Source organism: Esox lucius, chromosome 13, assembly GCF_011004845.1.
Source record: "Esox lucius isolate fEsoLuc1 chromosome 13, fEsoLuc1.pri, whole genome shotgun sequence".
Taxonomy (NCBI): domain Eukaryota; kingdom Metazoa; phylum Chordata; class Actinopteri; order Esociformes; family Esocidae; genus Esox; species Esox lucius.
The window spans coordinates 38,983,933-39,007,586 of NC_047581.1; the positions used below are offsets into that span (position 1 = coordinate 38,983,933).

The 23,654-nt window shown below is 40.0% G+C and overlaps 1 protein-coding gene across 2 annotated transcripts in view; it reads left to right on the top strand.

Moving 5' to 3' along the window:
• The window catches only part of dapk1 (death-associated protein kinase 1), a 68,205-nt gene that overhangs the window by 37,239 nt on the left and 7,312 nt on the right, over positions 1-23,654 (top strand). For both annotated transcript variants that reach the window (XM_029124628.2, XM_029124627.2), the window contains exons 12-24: positions 4,817-4,936; positions 5,113-5,211; positions 8,010-8,108; positions 9,646-9,744; positions 10,381-10,578; positions 12,007-12,204; positions 13,102-13,200; positions 13,629-13,706; positions 15,722-15,938; positions 16,868-17,053; positions 18,359-18,556; positions 20,066-20,325; positions 21,841-22,029. In XM_029124628.2, coding sequence (XP_028980461.1) covers positions 4,817-4,936; positions 5,113-5,211; positions 8,010-8,108; positions 9,646-9,744; positions 10,381-10,578; positions 12,007-12,204; positions 13,102-13,200; positions 13,629-13,706; positions 15,722-15,938; positions 16,868-17,053; positions 18,359-18,556; positions 20,066-20,325; positions 21,841-22,029 — 2,040 coding nt within the window. The remainder of the gene's footprint in view (positions 1-4,816; positions 4,937-5,112; positions 5,212-8,009; positions 8,109-9,645; positions 9,745-10,380; positions 10,579-12,006; positions 12,205-13,101; positions 13,201-13,628; positions 13,707-15,721; positions 15,939-16,867; positions 17,054-18,358; positions 18,557-20,065; positions 20,326-21,840; positions 22,030-23,654) is intronic.

Consider the following 23,654-nt stretch of genomic DNA (forward strand, 5'->3'; position numbering starts at 1 on the left):
TACAATGAGATTTTCTGGATTTTTTTTTTTATTCCGTCACTCACAGTCGAAGGTACTCACAGTACCTATGATAAAGATTACAGACCTCTACATGCTTTGTAAGTGAGAAATCCTGCAAAATCGCCAGTGTATCAAATACTTTTTCTCCCCACTGTATAGCCTATTGTTTTTGGTGATAGTACATACCCTAATCTGATGGACTTTTCACCTGTCATCTTCATTTTGTCTCGCAATCTCTCTTTAAAAACAAATATGACACCAGCGAGTGATAACACTATGTGATATGACATCAGTGAGTGATAATAGTATGTGATATAACATCGGCGAGTGATTACAGTATGTGATATGTTACACTCATACATTTACATCAGGCCTACGTAAATGTATTGTTGGAGTTTTACTAGATTATTTCATTGACTGTCATTAAATGGAGATGGTGCTTCCAGAGATCCAGGGCTGAACTCAGGGAGCCACTTTTCTCTCTTACTCCCTCTCTCCTCTCTTCTCTATCCATTTGTGATGAGTTGTGTTTCATCTGTCAACCATAATAACCCTGGAACTACACTACATCGTCCATTTTCATGTCACAGATCTTTGTGATGACAACACTCAGCCATGGGTTTCACACTTCCCTGCTTATTGGCTACATGTAGTGGCCTTGATGTGAGTGTTGGCTGGGGAAGGTATCTCCAGTTATCGAGCTACGCTCCACCGATCACACATCTCTGCCTGCCCTCACACACTCAGCCTGCTCCCCCCAGTGCTTTGTAGCATCCCCCAACCTCTCCAACCGTCAGATCCTGTTGAAGGTTAGAGACTCATGTGACTACATAACCAGGTTTCAGGGAGGGAAAATAAGCTGTGCATATTTGCAAAAGAAGATGGAGAGAAGGAGGAAATGAGGGAGGATGAGAAGGAAGATGGTGGAAAAGGCAGGAGTGAAGAAGGGGTTGAGATAGTTTACTGTATTTTTCATAATAATTATATACATTGCTGCCTGGTAGTAAGTGAAACCCTTGTGCAACAATGGATGTTTTTATTTTCACCTCTCAATCTCTATTTAATCAAGACCAGTCTTTTAATCGTGTGTAAACCAAATTGAAAAGGAATTGAATTAGATTAAGTAGAATCAGGTGGGTAAATAATTGGGTATAAAATGAATCAATCAAAGGAGGGCTCTGTTACCCATACAGATGAACGCAAAACACGCTGTGCCACAAGGAAAGGACATCTTGAAGGACATCTTGAAGGACATCAGGAAGGACATCAGGAAGGACATCTCAAAGGACATCAGGAAGGACATCAGGAAGGACATCTCGAAGGACATCTCGAAGGACATCTCGAAGGACATCAGGAAGGACATCAGGAAGGACATCTCAAAGGACATCAGGAAGGACATCTCAAAGGACATCTCAAAGGACATCTCAAAGGACATCTCGAAGGACATCTCAAAGGACATCTCAAAGGACATCAGGAAGGACATCAGGAAGTGGGAAATGGGAGCACATGCATCTGGTGATGGCTGTACAACCATCTCAAATAGATTTCAGCTCCATCAGACCACTGTAGGCAAATCATTTACAATTGGAGAGCATTTAACATGACAGTAACTCAGATCACAAGTGGACGTCCCTCTAAAATATCTCCAAGAGCCACAAGAAACATAATAAATCAGGTAAATGCCAACCCAAACATAACATCTGGAGATTTGCAGACTACCCTGTCTGCATCTCAGATTACTGTGCTTCAACAATAAGAAAACTGAATTGAAATGTCAATCATGGGAGGTTTTACCAGGAAGAAGCGTCTGTTCTCAAAACAGAACCAAACTGTCTAAACTCCCAGGGACCACATTCGTTCTAAGGGGTCAAGTGGATCCAAACCAGGAAAAGGTCCCCACAGCATAGAAGAGCCTCCGGACCCCCTGACTCTATCAATCAAATGAATTTAGAAAGCCCTTTTTACAACAGCAGTTGTCACAAAGTGCTTTTACAGAGACACCCGGCCCTATAATATCCCTCTCTGTGTAGTTCTACTATAATATCTCTCTCTGTGTAGTTCTACTATAATATCCCTCTGTGTAGTTCTACTATAATATCCCTCTGTGTAGTTCTACTATAATATCCCTCTGTGTAGTTCTACTATAATATATCTCTGTGTAGTTCTATTATAATATCCCTCTCTGTGTAGTTCTATTATAATATCCCTCTCTGTGTAGTTCTACTATAATATCTCTCTCTGTGTAGTTCTACTATAATATCCCTCTGTGTAGTTCTACTATAATATCCCTCTGTGTAGTTCTACTATAATATCCCTCTGTGTAGTTCTACTATAATATATCTCTGTGTAGTTCTATTATAATATCCCTCTCTGTGTAGTTCTATTATAATATCCCTCTCTGTGTAGTTCTACTATAATATCCCTCTCTGGTAAGTTCTACTATAATATCCCTCTCTGTGTAGTTCTACTATAATATATCTCTGTGTAGTTCTACTATAATATCCCTCTCTGTGTAGTTCTACTATAATATATCTATGTGTAGTTCTACTATAATATCCCTCTCTGTGTAGTTCTACTATAATATCCCTCTCTGTGTAGTTCCACTATAATATCTCTCTTTGTGTAGTTCTACTATAATATCCCTCTCTGTGTAGTTCTACTATAATATCTCTCTCTGTGTAGTTCTACTATAATATCCCTCTCTGTGTAGTTCTACTATAATATCTCTCTCTGTGTAGTTCTACTATAATATCCCTCTCTGTGTAGTTCTACTATAATATCCCTCTCTGTGTAGTTCTACTATAATATCCCTCTCTGTGTAGTTCTACTATAATATCCCTCTCTGTGTAGTTCTACTATAATATCTCTCTCTGTGTAGTTCTATTATAATATCCCTCTTTGTGTAGTTCTATTACAATATCTATTTCTGTGTAGTTAGACTATAATATCTCTCTCTGTGTAGTTCTACTATATTATCCATCTCTGTGTAGTTCTACTATAATATCCCTCTCTGTGTAGTTCTATTATAATATCCCTCTCTGTTTAGTTCTATTATAATATCCCTCTTTGTGTAGTTCTATTACAATATCTATTTCTGTGTAGTTCTACTATAATATCCCTCTGTGTAGTTCTATTATAATATCTCTCTCTGTGTAGTTCTATTATAATATCTCTCCCTGTGTAGTTCTATTATAATATCTCTCTCTGTGTAGTTCTACTATAATATCTCTCTCTGTGTAGTTCTATTATAATATCTCTCTCTGTGTAGTTCTACTATAATATCCCTCTGTGTTGTTCTATTATAATATCTCTCTCTGTGTAGTTCTATTATAATATCTCTCTCTGTGTAGTTCTATTATAATATCCCTCTGTGTAGTTCTACTATAATATCCCTCTGTGTAGTTCTATTATAATATCTCTCTCTGTGTAGTTCTATTATAATATCTCTCCCTGTGTAGTTCTATTATAATATCTCTCTCTGTGTAGTTCTACTATAATATCCCCCTGTGTAGTTCTACTATAATATCTCTCTCTGTGTAGTTCTATTATAATATCCCTCTCTGTGTAGTTCTATTATAATATCCCTCTCTGTGTAGTTCTACTATAATATCCCTCTCTGTGTAGTTCTATTATAATATCTCTCTCTGTGTAGTTCTATTATAATATCTCTCTCTGTGTAGTTCTATTATAATATCTCTCTCTGTGTAGTTCTATTATAATATCCCTCTCTGTGTAGTTCTATTATAATATCCCTCTCTGTGTAGTTCTATTATAATATCCCTCTCTGTGTAATTCCACTAATATCTCTCTGTGTAGTTCTATTATAATATCCCTCTCTGTGTAGTTCTACTATAATATCCCTCTCTGTGTAGTTCTACTATAATATCCCTCTCTGTGTAGTTCCACTAATATCACTCTGTGTAGTTCTATTATAAAATCCTTCATTGTGTAGTTGGCAACAGACTGGCCTTGCTGACTCAATCTGATCACATCTTGAATTTACATTCTCCGTCACCTGGGAAAGCAACCTGGAAGTTGCTTTTCTGTTTTTCTTTACATATCACAGACATTCACAACCATGACAATCAAATGTGTGGTTTCAAACTGAATTTCCAAGCCTATTTATTGCAGTCTGTCCAATAGAACTAAATGCAGATGTAATTTTAGTGACTGTTCCTATTGAAACACTAGCAAGTTGAGCAGTCATTGTGACTGAAGCTCCTGCCATCTGTGACCCAATAATGAACCCCCTTTCAAAGTTACTTAGATATTTTCCTTATGCCATCTTGATCCAAAACATAACATTAAATGTAAATACAAATGGACAACAAATTTAAAAAATATATATTTTTAGCTTTCATTTTAATTTAATTTGCTGTCCATTTGTATGTAAATCTAATGTTTATATGTATATATATATATATATATATATACAAATGGACAACCAATGCTAAAAATAAATTATTGGTGGAACAATGCAGATGCTTCCATACACTGTACTGGATGATATAATTATGCAATTAACAACCTATAGGAAGGCACAGTTGACTTTGTAATAATCAAATAACTATATATATATATATATATATATATATATATATATATATATATATATATATATATATATATATATATATATATATATATATATACGTCATGTTACGTCATGTTTATTTATTATTAATTGAATGTTACTCATAATTACTAATGTGCACTTTTGTGTTATGTTAAATAACATGGGAGAAGTAATTAATTATGTTTATTAATAACTGCTGTTATGTTATTACATGATAATAACAACATAATTTGTCATCAGGATGAGGAAGACTCATTTGTGATGAAGGCTATAATCCATGCTATAAATGATGACAATGTACCTGGCCTCCAGCACCTTTTGTCTTCACTGACCAGCTACGACATCAACCAACCCAACAAGGTCAGACAGCTGTGTTGTTCACCATTTAAACTACAACTGTATTCAACACTGTATAAACTAGAGCTGTATTCAACACTATATAAAATACAACTGTATTCAACACTATACTGTATAAACTACAGCTGTATTTTACATCACTTTAACTACAGCTGTATTCTTTGTGTGTGTGTATGTAGCATGGAACACCCCCTCTCCTGATCGCAGCTGGCTGTGGGAACATTCAAATAATCAATGTACTGATGAGGAAAGGAGCTGATATACAGGCCCACGACAAGGTATACAATCACATACACACACACACACACACACACACACACACACACACACACAGTCTTAACCCAGTAAGGGGGTGCTTATAGTTCATCCTGTAGAGGTCCTAAACTCAAACCTCATATAAACACTACATAGGACATTTCCTTAGAGACAGATTTAGTATTGGTTTAGTTTTGATTTAATACTGGTTTAGTATTGATTTAGTATTGGTTGTGTGTTGGTTTGATTATTGAGGCATCTGTGGTTTTGAGCCATTAGAAAATGGTTTACTCATCTAATACAATTCTTGTCCTTTACTTAATAATTATTTATAAGCCATTTATGCAAGTATGACTTGACTATGCAAGGTTCTTGCCTTCTCTGGCTATTTGAATGTGTAGAAGGCAACCAAAAAACTCCAGAAGTAGCTTGGATGTTCCCTGTAGTACTCAAACCTCTCAAGCCATTCCATATATTAGATGTATTCCTGACCTAGGACAACAACATTGGGAGACTGCTGGGGTCCCCAGAAGAACCACTGCTCTAGACACAAAAAGTGCACATGGCACAACAACCCAAGAACATCCTAAAATGTCCTCTGGGTTCCCCATGAACTAGACAAACCCACCCATGATAACATCATCTCAACATCATCCTCAGGTCTTCCTTAAGACCATCTGTAAACTAAATTACATACCGATTTAGGGAACCATTGAACATACTGAACATACTGAACCATTGTGTAACCGTGTCATTGTGTTATTAATGTTATTATATGTTTTATATATTTGTTTTCTTTATTTACTCCATTATTTCTATTGTTGTTGCACTGTCGTAAGGGAATTGGTGAGTAAGCCTTTTACTGACCGGTCCCTACCTTGTGTATCCAGCTCATCCGAATCAAAACTTGAAACAAAGGTCCCCCAGAGAACGTCTATTTGAGAAAAGCACTCAATGTCCAAAATACTCATAAAATGAAAGTCCTGAGAACGTTTCAAAAAGGTTCACGTGGTTCCGACATGGCCCTAAGTGACGTTCGGAGAACTTCCATGAGACTACACAAACGTCCTGAGAACGTTTCATAAAGGTTCACATGGTTCCGACATGGCCCTAAGTGACGTTCGGAGAACTTCCATGAGACTACACAAAAGTCCTGAGAACGTTTCATAAAGGTTCACGTGGTTCCGACATGACCCTAAGTGACGTTCGGAGAACTTCCATGAGACCACACAAAAGTCCTGCTGACAGTGTCACGCAAACATCAAACTTTGATCATTATGAAATGGACGTCATGCCAAAACTCTTTAAGGGAGATAATGTCTTTAGGACGTCCCCTGTTTGTAGGGTATGACTTCAAAAGTATTTACCATGAAATAATATTTTGTGCCAATATTGATGGTCCATTTTGTGATTTTCAATATCTGATTAAGGCCCTGCTTCATCCCAGCAACTACCAACGGACTCGGGACAGTAAATGTCGAGACGTGTGTCTTCCAAAGCACATCTGATGCCGTTCTGGTTGTTGAACCCTGCTCACTCAACCAGGAAGTTTAAACCTGAAGGAGTGCCCTCTTCAGCCTTATGCATGACTAAGCTCACAAGCGTCCAAATCTAATAGTTGCAAGAGCGACCGAATCTGACTACTAATGCCCACAAACCCAGACAATGCTTTCCAATTTGCATTCCTTCCACGGGACCACTGGCCTGACCCATGACTTTTAGGCAATTCCATTCAGAGACCCCAAGATCATTTTCTTAATACACATCTTTTTGGTTTCATTTGGATTTCTAATGGCATTAAAAAACAATGTTCCCTCGCAAATCTTTTGGGCCACTGAGCACATTTTGACTGTTTTGAGCAGGGAAAACACCTTTCCTGTCCCTGTCATTCATTTGAGTTGCATTGAATGAAACAAATTGCAAAAGACCTTTAAGCTTGATACTTTTATCACACCACAAAATGTATTTTTAGTATAAATGCATCTTTATTGTTTATTCCCTGGCATTGTATTTATATTTTATGAGCATATTTATAAGTATTTATTTATAGTATTTATGTCTTGTATGTGGTTCTGTGTGTTGTTTTGTCCTCTTGCAACTAATGTATCTGGTTAAATCAAGGTGCTATAAAATGAATGAATTAAACCTAAGGCTTTACCAACTGCAAGTTATAGACAGTAGCCATTATGCTATAAGAGCTATTTGAACATAAATTATGCATATCAGAGTGCCCCACCAACAAATCAAATAGAGTTAAGTGGCCTATGTTTTATATCTAAATCATTCAGCAGATGCTATTATCCAGGGAGACTTAAAGTTAGTGGTCTTCAGTGCAGGCCTTCATCAAATAGTATAGGATACCCTCATCATCATCGTATTCCAGCCTGAACAAACCTTTTCCTGACTGGGGTTTCAGGGTCACATTGACACCCAACACCAACCGTAGAATTGGAGTAGTCATTCAGTGATTTGTTTTTCATCAGAGCTGTCTACTCAGGTTTGGCCTGTCACAACTCAAATTGGAATATTTGTTTAAAATGGCAGATTTCTGCTCATAGCACTCAACCAACGTGAAGTCTTTACCATTTTAAAACAAACAAAAAGGATCAGTAAATCTCCTTCAGGGGATGTGCTTCAAAAGAACCATGCTATCATGACTTGTGCTTTTCATTTTGTTCTCTAAGAAACATTTATCAGCACAGACCATTTCCATGGGGGTCAGGGGTGATAGGATGAGCACCTGTAAATGCAATTAACCATTTCAAAGGTTTGACACCTATTGGTGCTCCAGCAACACTAATGTGTTTTTCCATTGCCTCAGTGTGGAGCAAACGCTATTTACTACGCAGGAAGACATGGGCACGTGGAGACACTCAGGTTTCTGCATGAAAGTAACTGTCCTCTGGATGTACAAGATAAGGTACACATACACAAAACACAACAACACGCAACACCATAACACGCAAAACACATTCTCTCTTTTACTATTGTATTTTTAAAATGTAATAACTGTGCTGTTCTCTACTGACATCCTGGTCTACACTTTCAGCATTGTATGTTGTATGTGTGTGTTGTGGATTTGTGTGGATGTTCACTGTATATTCTGTATGTGTGTGTTGTGTATTTGTGTAGTTGTTCACTGTATATTCTGTATGTGTGTGTTGTGGATTTGTGTGGATTTTCACTGTATATTCTGTATGTGTGTGTTGTGTATTTGTGTAGTTGTTCACTGTATATTCTGTATGTGTGTGTTGTGGATTTGTGTGGATGTTCACTGGATATTCTGTATGTGTGTGTTGTGGATTTGTGTGGATGTTCACTGGATATTCTGTATGTGTGTGTTGTGGATTTGTGTGGATGTTCACTGGATATTCTGTATGTGTGTGTTGTGGATTTGTGTGGATGTTCACTGGATATTCTGTATGTGTGTGTTGTGGATTTGTGTGGATGTTCACTGTATATTCTGTATGTGTGTGTTGTGGATTTGTGTGGATGTTCACTGTATATTCTGTATGTGTGTGTTGTGGATTTGTGTGGATGTTCACTGGATATTCTGTATGTGTGTGTTGTGGATTTGTGTGGATGTTCACTGTATATTCTGTATGTGTGTGTTGTGGATTTGTGTGGATGTTCACTGGATATTCTGTATGTGTGTGTTGTGGATTTGTGTGGATGTTCACTGTATATTCTGTATGTGTGTGTTGTGGATTTGTGTGGATGTTCACTGTATATTCTATGTGTGTGTTGTGTATTTGTGTGGATATTCACTGTATAAATGTGTGTGTTGTGTATTTGTGTGGATGTTCACTGTATATATGTGTGTGTTGTGTATTTGTGTGTATGTTCACTGTATATGTGTGTGTTGTGTATTTGTGTGTATGTTCACTGTATATGTGTGTGTTGTGTATTTGTGTGGATGTTCACTGTATATGTGTGTGTTGTGGATTTGTGTGGATGTTCACTGTATATTCTATGTGTGTGTTGTGTATTTGTGTGGATATTCACTGTATAAATGTGTGTGTTGTGTATTTGTGTGGATGTTCACTGTATATATGTGTGTGTTGTGTATTTGTGTGTATGTTCACTGTATATGTGTGTGTTGTGTATTTGTGTGTATGTTCACTGTATATGTGTGTGTTGTGTATTTGTGTGGATGTTCACTGTATATGTGTGTGTTGTGAATTTGTGTGGATGTTCACTGTATATATGTGTGTGTTGTGTATTTGTGTGGATGTTCACTGTATATATATGTGTGTTGTGTATTTGTGTGTATGTTCACTGTATATGTGTGTGTTGTGTATTTGTGTGTATGTTCACTGTATATGTGTGTGTTGTGTATTTGTGTGGATGTTCACTGTATATGTGTGTGTTGTGTATTTGTGTGGATGTTCACTGTATATATGTGTGTGTTGTGTATTTGTGTGGATATTTAACTCTTCACTGTGTGGTTATTGCAGAGTGGAGAGACAGCCCTTCATGTGGCAGCTCGCTATGGCAACGTTGACGTGATCCAATACCTCTGTAGTATTCATGCCAACCCTGACCTCTCGGACAGGGTATGTACAGCTCACACATACACACACACACACACATATATTTTGTCATAAAAAACACATGTTCACCTTAACATAAAACATGTTTTCCCATTTCAAGAGGTTAATTTGTAAGATGGTTGACAATTACAGGGGTGATGAAACAGGTTTGACTGTAACAGGGTTGACATGAACAGAATTAACTGCAACATAATTGACCGTAACACGGTTGACAGTAACATGATTAACTGTAACACGGTGGACAGTAACATGGTGGACAATAACACGGTAGATGGTCACACCGTGGACAGTAACATGGTTGACAGTTACAGGATGGCCAGTATCACAATGGACAGTAACAGGGTTGATGCTAATAGGGATCCGGTTAATCAGATTTTAGAAAACACTTTAAAAAAGGTCACTAATCTAATGGTGAAAAGGCTTTCTCTGAGATATGGACAAATGAAATTTCATCTTGTGCTCTGTACCCCTTGAAGTGTAGCAACTGCCTTAAACAAAATACTCATTGTAATAAAATGCTAAAGGGAGTCAAAAGGCACTGAGTTTGTACAAATACCTTTGTAGTGAGTATTGTGGTTGTGAGTACCGGAGTTGTTTAAGTCTGTGAGTTGTGTGTGTTTAACTGCCCCCCCGCATCAGGAGCAGGAAACCCCTCTTCATTGTGCGTCGTGGCATGGTTACTCTGCAGTGGCCAGGGCTCTGTGCCAGGCTGGATGCCACGTCGATGCCAGGAACAGGGAGGGTGAGAGTCCCCTCCTGACGGCCTCTGCCAGGGGGTTTGCTGACATTGTGGAATGTCTGGTAGAACATGGAGCTGACCTCACTTCTACTGACAAGGTAAAACTAATCAAAACTGACCTACAGGGCATCTAAAAAGTATTTAGCCCCCTTCAAATGTTCAGCTTTTTATAATTTTACAACATGACATCAAAATGAATTTAATTAGGAGTTTCGGATCCACCCAAAAGTCAATAATGTCAAAGTAAATCTAATCAAATTCTATAAATTGTTAAAAATAATTAAAATAATTGATTGCAGAAACAACTCTCTGAATGAAAAAACATTGGAGGGAGGATGCCCTCCCTCCAATGCCCTTCGGGGGAAGAGTCACTGGCTTGTTGTTGACTCTCTATTGCGCACTTGTGCAGTTGGGCTGTACGCTACTAACAATACTCGGCCCTCATTCAGGGGGGTTGCGGTTGGTGGGTGTCCCTTTGGTTGATGCCTGGCAATGTGGTTGGATTGATTTCCTGCCTGTTGGGCCCTGTCCGGGGCCTCCCCCGGGTAGGGCCACAGTGTCACCGGACCCCCCCCGTCTCAGTCTCAGTTTCCAAGGTGTTACGCTGCTATATTATTGTGCTGGGGGACATGAGGGATGTACTACTAACTTTTCTCAGTTTCCTCCAATTTTAAATTTTAGAAGGAGATGAGGTCCTGGTCCACACCTGCGGATTACCTGGTTTGGGGGGACCATTGCTGTTCCTGTCCTTGTCCACCTGGTCATACTTCTGACCTAGTCTAAAATCAAATATACTCTTGATTTAGCCAAGAGAAATGTATTTATTATTCCAATTGGACTCTTAATATCTCACCCGGCACAGCCAGAAGAGGACTGGTCACCCCTCTGAGCCTGGGTCCTCTCTAGGTTTCTTCCTAAAATTCGACCTTCTTAGGGAGTTTTTCCTAGCCACTGAAATTCAACACTACTGTTGTTTGCTCCTTGGGGTTTAAGGCCGGGTGTCTCTGTAAAGCACTTTGTGACAACTGCTGTTGTAAAAAGCGCTTTATAAATAAATTTTGATTGATTGATTGATTGATTGACAACTAACAAAATAAGGTGTTACCAGAAACTTTGGCACCAATTACAGTTATAAGTATAAGTCCCTCCCAGCTTTGCCCATCTGGACACAGCTATTTTAGCCCAAGCTCAGTCAAATTGGATGGGACCTTTGCTCAGTCAAATTGGTTGGGACCTTTGCTCAGTCAAGTTGGATGGGACCTTTGCTCAGTCAAGTTGGATGGGACCTTTGGTGGACAGAAATTCTGGGCTTTGACTAGTCCGCTCCAGGACATTAACCTTTTTGTTTTTAAACCACTCCAGTCTGGCTTTGGCTGTATTTTTAGGGTAATTGTCCTGGATTGGCCTAGTCAAAGCCCAGAATTGCTGTTCTCCAAAGTTACTTAATGTATTGGTTCCAGAATGTCCTACAGAAATCTTCATTTGTGTGTGTGTATGTGTGTGTGTGTGTGTGTGTGTGTGTGTAGGACGGCCACATTGCGCTCCACCTGGCTGTAAGGCGTTGTCAGCTGGAAGTTGTCAGGTGCCTCCTCCGTCACCGCTGCCCGATCGACCATCAAGATCGCCACGGCAATACACCGCTGCATATAGCCTGTAAGGATGGCAACCTACCCATCGTCATGGCACTTTGTGCTGCCAAGGCAACCCTAGACCTGCCCAACAAGGTAAAGATACTCTATCAATTAGTTGGCAATAGCTGTCTTCACTCTTTACCAACTCAGTAGTTAATATTTTTCTTTACTATTTACCTACTATGTAATCAATAGCTTTCTTTACCATTTACCAATTCAGTGATCAATAACTGTCTTTACTGTTTACCAAATTACCACAGACTTTAGACTTTGACTTTTGACAAGGCTCCTTATGTACTGCATGTCTGCTTCAATTGAACAAATGACTGTCCTCTCTGTATCAACCAATTGAAAAGGCATAAATTCATTAATAAAATAAATTTCTACTAGTAAATGTTTTGTTGATTTTTGTATATTGTGGTATAAGTGGGATAAACATGTTCATTCTGTACATTAGCTTGGAAACAATGGACAACACAATGTCTGTGATTTGTATTAAAAACAGTGTTCTGATGTTACTGCATTCTGATTGTAACACCAGAATTCTTATATTAATGTTTTTAAGGGATTGAAGCTATTTCTGCTCTATTACTGACAAGATCTTTCCCCAAAAGGATTTTGGGAGGTGATGTGTATCGAGGAAGAGTGGTGTCCGAAAACCTAAGACTCTCCGATTTTATTATTTGGATTGAATTTAGTGGCATTATTTCCTTGTTTCCTCAAGCACAACAGCTGGCACAGTCATTTGTCAAGCTGAGATAAATGATTCTAGGAGAATTGAAAAGTAATGTCTTTCAATTCCTGCTTTACTCTTGAATTAATGGAAACGTATGGAAATCCATGCTACTAGTTCACATCAGGCTGCCTCCATTAGACTTTCAGTCTAATGATGTGGAAGGACTTTTGCCTTCCTGTAAACCAAACATGCCTTCCAAACTCTTAGACCTGTTATCCCTGACTTGTAACCCTGCTTTCTATATCTCTCTTCAGTATGGCAGAACCCCTCTCCACATCGCAGCTAACAATGGTCTATTGGAGGTAGTGAGACACCTTTGTGTAACGGGGGCTAACACAGACGTCCTCACCAATGTAAGATATTACACTTCACAAAGATATTACACAACACCGAAGATATTACGCTACATGATATTACACTACATCAAGATATTACACCACAACAGGATATTACATTCTACCAGGATATTACACTTCACAAAGATATTACACAACACCAAAGATATTATGCTACAAGATATTACACTACATCAAGATATTACACTACACCATTATATTACATTACACCATTATATTATATTACACCCAGATATTACACTACACCAATATATTGCACCACACCAACATAAAACACTAGAACAAGATATTACATTACACCAACATATTACCATAATCCCAGATATTAAACTACACCAAGACATTACGATCTCTCTCAGTACATCTCACTATCTCTCCATATCGCTTCCTCAAATTGTCTCCCTTCATCTCTCTCCTTCATTCAGGATGGGAAGACACCAGAGGACCTGGCAGTGCAGGAACAGCAGGAGCATGTAGCTGTGTTGCTGGGGAAAATAAAGAAGGTATCAACACACATCCCTGTGGTGCCTCACAATATATTACACATACACATCCCTGTGGTGCCCCACAATATATTACACATACACATCCCTGTGGTGCCCCACAATATATTACACATACACATCCCTGTGGTGCTCCACAATATATTACACACACACATCCCTGTGGTGCTCCACAATATATTACACACACACATCCCTGTGGTGCTCCACAATATATTACACATACACATCCCTGTGGTGCCCCACAATATATTACACATACACATCCCTGTGGTGCTCCACAATATATTACACACACACATCCCTGTGGTGCTCCACAATATATTACACACACACATCCCTGTGGTGCTCCACAATATATTACACACACACATCCCTGTGGTGCCCCACAATATATTACACACACACATCCCTGTGGTGCCCCACAATATATTACACACACACATCCCTGTGGTGCTCCACAATATATTACACATACGCATCCCTGTGGTGCTCCACAATATATTACACACACACATCCCTGTGGTGCTCCACAATATATTACACATACACATCCCTGTGGTGCTCCACAATATATTAGACACACACATCCCTGTGGTGCTCCACAATATATTACACACACACATCCCTGTGGTGCTCCACAATATATTACACACACACACACACACACACATCCCTGTGGTGCCCCACAATATATTACACACACACATCCCTGTGGTGCTCCACAATATATTACACACACACATCCCTGTGGTGCTCCACAATATATTACACACACACATCCCTGTGGTGCTCCACAATATATTACACACACACATCCCTGTGGTGCCCCACAATATATTACACACACACATCCCTGTGGTGCCCCACAATATATTACACACACATCCCTGTGGTGCTCCACAATATATTACACACACACACACACACACATCCCTGTGGTGCTCCACAATGTATTACACACACACACACATCCCTGTGGTGCCCCACAATATATTACACACACACATCCCTGTGGTGCCCCACAATATATTACACACACACATCCCTGTGGTGCTCCACAATAGATTACACACACACATCCCTGTGGTGCTCCACAATATATTACACACACACACACACACACACACACATCCCTGTGGTGCTCCACAATGTATTACACACACACACACACAAATCCCTGTGGTGCCCAACAATATATTACACACACACATCCCTGTGGTGCCCCACAATATATTACACACACATCCCTGTGGTGCTCCACAATATATTACACACACACATCCCTGTGGTGCCCCACAATATATTACACACACACATCCCTGTGGTGCTCCACAATGTATTACACACACACACACACACACACACACACACACATCCCTGTGGTGCCCCACAATATATTACACACACACATCCCTGTGGTGTCCCACAATATATAACATGTCCTCTAGCATTAGTTCCATCTGAGGATAAATCCTATGACCCCCGCAGGCTGATAACGTGGGAAATCTGTTACTGTGAACAACATTCATCTTCACTTCATATGATCTGCTAATCAGAGGACTGTTGGCATGTGCTTCATCACACTAAGTCACTTCACCAATCTGAGTCTCTGTCAGTCATTGTCTAAGGCTCTGGTTAACTCTGCTCCCTTTATGTCTCCACTGAGTGTTTGGGTTAGTCTGTCTGTCTATTTCTACCACTGAGTGTTTGGGTTAGTCTGTCTGTCTATTTCTACCACTGAGTGTTTGGGTTAGTCTGTCTGTCTATTTCTACCACTGAGTGTTAGTTTTTTCTTGTATGTACAGTATTTCTCATTCAAGATGTGATGTCTAGTTGTGATATTAGGGTTGGGGTCTGGATGTAGATGTCTTGTTTTAGATTTAAAATGTCACGACTAAAATGTGCTTATCGATAAATGTCAACATTATTTACAAATGTATTGTTTTAGATTTTGGTTTTCTTAGCCAGTGTAAATGGTCCTCCCTCTGGCCTGATGTCCTTCCTCTTCCCAGGACAACCATAAAGGCAGCTACATCCAGGCCCTGCGCCCTACCAGTACCCCACAGCCGCGGATCAAGCTGAAGCTGCTGGGCCACTCTGGCTCTGGGAAGAGCAGCCTCCTGGAGAGTCTGAAATGTGGAATACTACGAAGTTTCTTCAGGAGGAGAAGACCTCGCGTCAACAACAATGTACGACACCCAAACTCACCCATGGCTAACAAAGCTGCAGGTAGGTTTCCAAACCATGTTGTATTGGTGTCACAGATGCACCAATGTCTGCTAATAGATCCATCCAAAAAATTGTCATTGTGCCTCCATAAAGGTCATGTTCATGTCGCTGTCCAAATAATCTATCATATTTATCCACTGAACAGTATTGCACATTATGTACAGTTGTTTCCAGGATAGCATTTCATTGTGTTACTCCATGGTTTATTTAAAAGTGCAGTAGGTAGTATTTCTTCATTTGTTTTGTCTATATAAACATGGTGTTTAAGTTAAATGAGGCCCTGTGAGAGACGGCTAGCACCACAGACTATTGGACGTTATATCTATCAGTAGTTCATTGGTAAACTGGTCCTATTAGATGTTATGTCTGTCAGTAGTTGCTTGGTAACTGTTCCTATTGGACGTTTTATCTATCAGTAGTTCATTGTTTAGTGGTCCTATTAGATGTTATTTCTGTCAGTAGTTTATTGATTACTGGTTCTGCTGGATGTTATTTCTGTCAGTAGTTCATTGATTACTGGTTCTGCTGGATGTTATTTCTGTCAGTAGTTCATTGATTACTGGTTCTGCTGGATGTTATTTCTGTCAGTAGTTCATTGATTACTGGTTCTGCTGGATGTTATTTCTGTCAGTAGTTCATTGATTACTGGTTCTGCTGGATGTTATTTCTGTCAGTAGTTCATTGATTACTGGTTCTGCTGGATGTTATTTCTGTCAGTAGTTCATTGATTACTGGTTCTGCTGGGTGTTATGTCTGTCAGTACTCGGTTGTTTTGTACAGTGGAGAATGTTCTAACAGTGAACAGCCCCATCTGCTGGTTAGAAAGTATTTCCTTTTTTCCACTAGAACAAGACTGGGATGTCTGTTTATATTGTAGGTGACTGACATTGACATGTTTCCTCTGTGTGTCTTTGTCTCTCTGTCTTTAGTTTCCGTGAGCATCTCCAATCTGTACCCCGGCTGTGAGAATGTCAGTGTGCGTAGTCGAAGCATGATGTTTGAGCCCAGCCTCACCAAGGGAGTCCTGGAGGTCTTCTCCCCCGTCACCAACGTACTCTCCTCAGCTGACGACATCGCCACCCGTGCCATCGAAATCCAGAACACTAACATCAATGGTGAGTCTCCCTGGTAATGCACAGCCCCACACCTTTCATCCTTAACTACTGACACTTATTAGACAACATCCCCATAGACATCCATAATACTAACGTGAGTGGTGGCTGGGATATATAACATCCCCATTGACATCCATAATGCTAACGTGAGGGGTGCTGGGATATATAACATCCCCATAAACATCCATAATGCTAACGTGAGTGGTGGCTGGGATATATAACATCCCCATTGACATCCATAATGCTAACGTGAGGGGTGCTGGGATATATAACATCCCCATAGACATCCATAATGCTAACGTGAGTGGTGGCTGGGACATATAACATCCCCATAGACATCCATAATGCTAACGTGAGTGGTGGCTGGGACATATAACATCCCCATAGACATCCGTAATGCTAACGTGAGTGGTGGCTGGGATATATAACATCCCCATTGACATCCATAATGCTAACGTGAGTGGTGGCTGGGATATATAACATCCCCATAGACATCCATAATGCTAACGTGAGTGGTGGGTGGGATATATAACATCCCCATTGACATCCATAATGCTAACGTGAGTTGTGGCTGGGATATATAACATCCCCATAGACATCCATAATGCTAACGTGAGTTGTGGCTGGGATATATAACATCCCCATAGACATCCATAATGCTAACGTGAGTGGTGGCTGGGATATATAACATACCCATTGACATCCATAATGCTAACGTGAGTGGTGGCTGGGATATATAACATCCCCATTGACATCCATAATGCTAACGTGAGTGGTGGCTGGGATATATAACATCCCATTAGACAACCATAATGCTAAAAAGTAAGAGACTGCTCCAAATTTTTCTTAAATCAGCATTATGGATGTCTACATGTATGGCAGCCATTCCATTCCAGTGTCTGTGAAATTCCATTAATTAATTAATGGGGTACTGATAAGGTGATTACCTGTTAACTCGTTATTTAAAAAAATAACTTCCAGGTGTTTCCAGATTACTATAAAGCATGTGACTGAAATCCTTCCCGCAATAAAATGGTTTAAGTGACTAATTTAAACATGAATTTAGACCACTGATTGGCCAGCTCTTCATGACGTCATACTTTTTAGAACAGTTGGAGTTTTTTGCTTCAAATTATGTTTTTGCCAGAAGTATGAGGGTCAAGTCAACTTCACCATTTTAGTAGGAACAGAATATTACCTTTTTTTAATTTTTATATGGATGGAATATTACCGTTTAAAGGGAGATCGTCACAGTACAGTTCCTTTAATATCCCTCTGTCTCTTTGTCTGTCTGTCTGTTGGCAGGTGTTGGAGACTTTAGTGTTTGGGAGTTCAGTGGTAACTCTGTGTACCACTGTTTCTATGACTACTTTGCTGCCAATGACCCCACAGCCATCCACCTGGTTGTGTTCAGTCTCGAGGAGCCGTATGAGTCCCAGCTCAGCCAGGTCACCTACTGGCTCAACATGTTAAAGGCCTTAACTCCACCACAAAATAACATTGGTATGTAACCTGATCGGTGAACTCTAACCTCTTAACCTTGCATGTTGAAGTCCTTCCACCCTGCAACTGGATAACATCAGCTGAGCACATACAGACTGAGCCTTCAATAAATAATTCTGCTGATCCACAGCAATATTCGATATGAATCACTACGTTTCTCTGATATTACCTTTGACCCCTCCCACCATCTTCACCTCAACTCTCCTCTGTTGTCGTGGTTTCAGTTGGCCTTGTCTTAACTGTTACATGACAGATTTTATTATTGCTGTAAGTACTGTAGTGAACACCTCGTATACTAGAACATGTTATGGATGTACTGGTGTAAGTACTGTAGTGAACACCTCGTATACTAGAACATGTTATGGATGTACTGGTGTAAGTACTGTAGTGAACACCTCGAATACTAGAACATGTTATGGATGTACTGGTGTAAGTACTGTAGTGAACACCTCGAATACTAGAACATGTTATGGATGTACTGGTGTAAGTACTGTAGTGAACACCTCGAATACTAGAACATGTTATGGATGTACTGGTGTAAGTACTGTAGTGAACACCTCGAATACTAGAACATGTTATGGATGTACTGGTGTAAGTACTGTAGTGAACACCTCGAATACTAGAACATGTTATGGATGTACTGGTGTTAGTACTGTAGTGAACACCTCGAATACTAGAACATGTTATGGATGTACTGGTGTAAGTACTGTAGTGAACACCTCGAATACTAGAACATGTTATGGATGTACTGGTGTAAGTACTGTAGTGAACAGCTCGTATACTAGAACATGTTATGGATCTATTGGTGTAAGTACTGTAGTGAACACCTCGTATACTAGAGCATGTTATGGATCTATTGGTGTAAGTACTGTAGTGAACACCTCGAATACTAGAACATGTTATGGATGTACTGGTGTAAGTACTGTAGTGAACACCTCGTATACTAGAACATGTTATGGATGTACTGGTGTAAGTACTGTAGTGAACACCTCGAATACTAGAACATGTTATGGATGTACTGGTGTAAGTACTGTAGTGAACAGCTCGTATACTAGAACATGTTATGGATCTATTGGTGTAAGTACTGTAGTGAACACCTCGTATACTAGAACATGTTATGGATCTATTGGTGTAAGTACTGTAGTGAACACCTCAAATACTAGAACATGTTATGGATGTACTGGTGTAAGTACTGTAGTGAACACCTCGAATACTAGAACATGTTATGGATGTACTGGTGTAAGTACTGTAGTGAACACCTCGAATACTAGAACATGTTATGGATGTACTGGTGTAAGTACTGTAGTGAACAGCTCGTATACTAGAACATGTTATGGATGTACTGGTGTAAGTACTGTAGTGAAAACCTTGTATACTGATGTGTAATTTGGAGATATATTTGGAAGTAGTATAGCTGTGTATTGTAGCCTATAGCCGCATACCTGGAGATATGGGTTAGGTTTTCTGTATATAAATGATTCACAGATGATGGTGTGGTTCTGTCCTCAGCGTTTGGTGGTCGTCTCCAGAACCCTCTGACGGTGGTCCTCATCGGGACTCATGCTGATGTGGCGGGCCTGCCACGGGGGCCAGGGGGGGAGTTTGGCTATGACAAGGAGAAATCTCTCCTTAAGGAGGTCCGGAACAGATTTGGTTTGGACCTGCAGATCTCGGAGAGGCTGTTTGTGATGGATGCTGGGGCCTCTAACTCTAAAGACATCAAACTGCTCCGGAGCCACCTGCTAGAGCTACGCAGCAACATCATCTCAGTAGGTTCCCCACACACCTTCAAATACATACCATCTACAGACACACATGTCTACCAGAGCTACGCAGCAACATCATCTCAGTAGGTTCCCCACACACCTTCAAATACATACCATCTACAGACACACATGTCTACCAGAGCTACGCAGCAACATCATCTCAGTAGGTTCCCCACACACCTTCAAATACATACCATCTACAGACACACATGTCTACCAGAGCTACGCAGCAACATCATCTCAGTAGGTTCCCCACACACCTTCAAATACATACCATCTACAGACACACATGTCTACCAGAGCTACGCAGCAACATCATCTCAGTAGGTTCCCCACACACCTTCAAATACATACCATCTACAGACACACATGTCTACCAGAGCTACGCAGCAACATCATCTCAGTAGGTTCCCCACAGACCTTCAAATACATACCATCTACACACACACATGTCTACCAGAGCTACACAACAACATTATCTCAGTAGGTTCCCCACAGACCTTCAAATACATACCATCTACAGACACACGTCTACCAGAGCTACGCAGCAACATCATCTCAGTAGGTTCCCCACAGACCTTCAAATACATACCATCTACACACACACATGTCTACCAGAGCTACACAACAACATTATCTCAGTAGGTTCCCCACACACCTTCAAATACATACCATCTACAGACACATGTCTACGAGAGCTATGCAAGAACATTGTCAAAACGCATTGGCACTTGTGATGGCAATCCATACAGTTTACAAAAATGGTAGGTAAGACAGAGGGACACTTTGTTGCACAATCATCAGCTTTATTTCTTGCAAGGAGAGAGGTATCAAAGCTTACAGAGCAAACCGTGACAAATCTCTAAAGCATTTGGAAGTACGTCCAATACTTATACATCTGTATGTTCGTACTACAAAAACAACATTATGTTCCTAATCCTTCCCATCCCTGTTGTTGTCTTTGCCGTTTTCACATGTTCCTTTGCTAAATCTCCAACAAATCTCACATGTATCAGACACTAGAGCAGGGGTGGGCAATATCTTTCACTGGGGGGCCACACTGAAAATGCCAGAGAGCATCGTGGGCCGGATTACTTTTTTAACCAACATGCCTGAAAAACCCACAAAATAGCTTACTCTGTTAACTTGCATATTATATTTGTGCATATTTATTTTCCATGCAACACCGTTTTCATAATTGAACTTAATTTACTTTAACAATGTTTTTTTTATTATTTTCTGTTAACAACTGTTATTATGGCAGGCAAAGGCCTAAACAATCCTCTGCAAAAGTCTATGGTGCACATGTTTGATACTCAGCAGATAGGAGCTACAGGGTTTGCCTGTGGGCAACCAATAAAAGTTACATCAGGGCACAAATTATACCTGCTACATCGCAACCGGAAACAGAGTTAGAACATCACTTGGATCTACTTCTTTTTTGTTAACCATTTGGACCATTTCCTTTATGCCTTGTCTCGTAGAATAACACAATCTATTTTTCCGATCTCTCTCAAGGCCTGTAGTCCCATGTCAGCACTGACAGAGCGTCTTGTGTCCACACTGCCGTCCTGGAGGAAGCTGAGTGGTCCTAACCAGCTGATGTCATGGCAACAGTTTATTGCTGATGTCCAGGAGCACATCAACCCGTTAGTCAGCGAGGAGCATCTCAGAGGGGTCACGCAACAGCTCCACAGCATGGGAGAGGTACGCTATGACCCAGAGCCATTTGGAGAATCTATTAGGTTTACTGTCTTACAGGATCTATTAGGTTTGATGTCTTAAAGGATCTATACATTTAACTGTCTTAAAGAATCTATAAGTTTAACTGTCTTACAAGATCTATAAGATTAACTGTTTTACTGGATCTATAAGATTAACTGTCTTACTGGATGTATTAGGTTAACTGTCTTACAGGATCACTTCGGTTAACTGTCTTACAGGATCTATTAGGTTAATTGTCTTACAGGATCTATTAGGTTTACTGTTTTACAGGATCTATTAGGTTAACTATCTTACAGGATCTCTTAGATTAACTGTTTTACAGGATCTAAAAGTTTAACAGTCTGACAGGATCTATTCGGTTTAACTGTCTTACTGGATCTATTAGGTTAACAGTCTTACAGGATCTATTAGGTTAACTGTCTCACAGGATCTATAAGGTTAGCTGTTTTACAGGATCTGTTAGGTTAACTGTCTTACTGGATCTATTAGGTTAACAGTCTTACAGGATCTATAAGTTCAACAGTCTGACAGGATCTATTAGGTTAACTGTCTCACAAGATCTATAAGGTTAGCTGTCTTACAGGATCTGTTAGGTTAACTGTCTTACAGGATCTATTAGGTTTAATTTCTTACATGATCTGATAGGTTAACTGTCTTACATGATCTATTAGGTTTACTGTCTTACAGGATCTATAAGTTAAATAGTCTGACAGGATCTATTAGGTTTACTGTCTTACAAGATCTATTAGGTTAACTCTCACTGCAAGAGGGAGCATTCTTTACCTCCAAAATAACACAGTATATAATGTACACTGGCCCTAGTCTTCCGTCTGACATGTGAGCAGTGAATTAGCCTGTCCTTTAACTACATACACATCAAATTCTAGTTAACCAGTAAAAGCTGTTGTCTTAGATTTGAGTGGAAGGTCTGTACCTACACACATAGGAGCTCTGTACCTACACACATAGGAGCTCTGTATCTACACACATAGGAGCTCTGTACCTACACACATAGGAGCTCTGTACCTACACACATAGGAGCTCTGTACCTACACACATAGGAGCTCTGTACCTACACACATAGGAGCTCTGTACCTACACACATAGGAGCTCTGTATCTACACACATAGGAGCTCTGTACCTACACACATAGGAGCTCTGTACCTACACACATAGGAGCTCTGTATCTACACACATAGGAGCTCTGTATCTACACACATAGGAGCTCTGTACCTACACACATAGGAGCTCTGTACCTACACACATAGGAGCTCTGTACCTACACACATAGGAGCTCTGTACCTACACACATAGGAGCTCTGTACCTACACACATAGGAGCTCTGTATCTACACACATAGGAGCTCTGTACCTACACACATAGGAGCTCTGTATCTACACACATAGGAGCTCTGTACCTACACACATAGGAGCTCTGTACCTACACACATAGGAGCTCTGTATCTACACACATAGGAGCTCTGTACCTACACACATAGGAGCTCTGTACCTACACACATAGGAGCTCTGTACCTACACACATAGGAGCTCTGTATCTACACACATAGGAGCTCTGTACCTACACACATAGGAGCTCTGTATCTACAC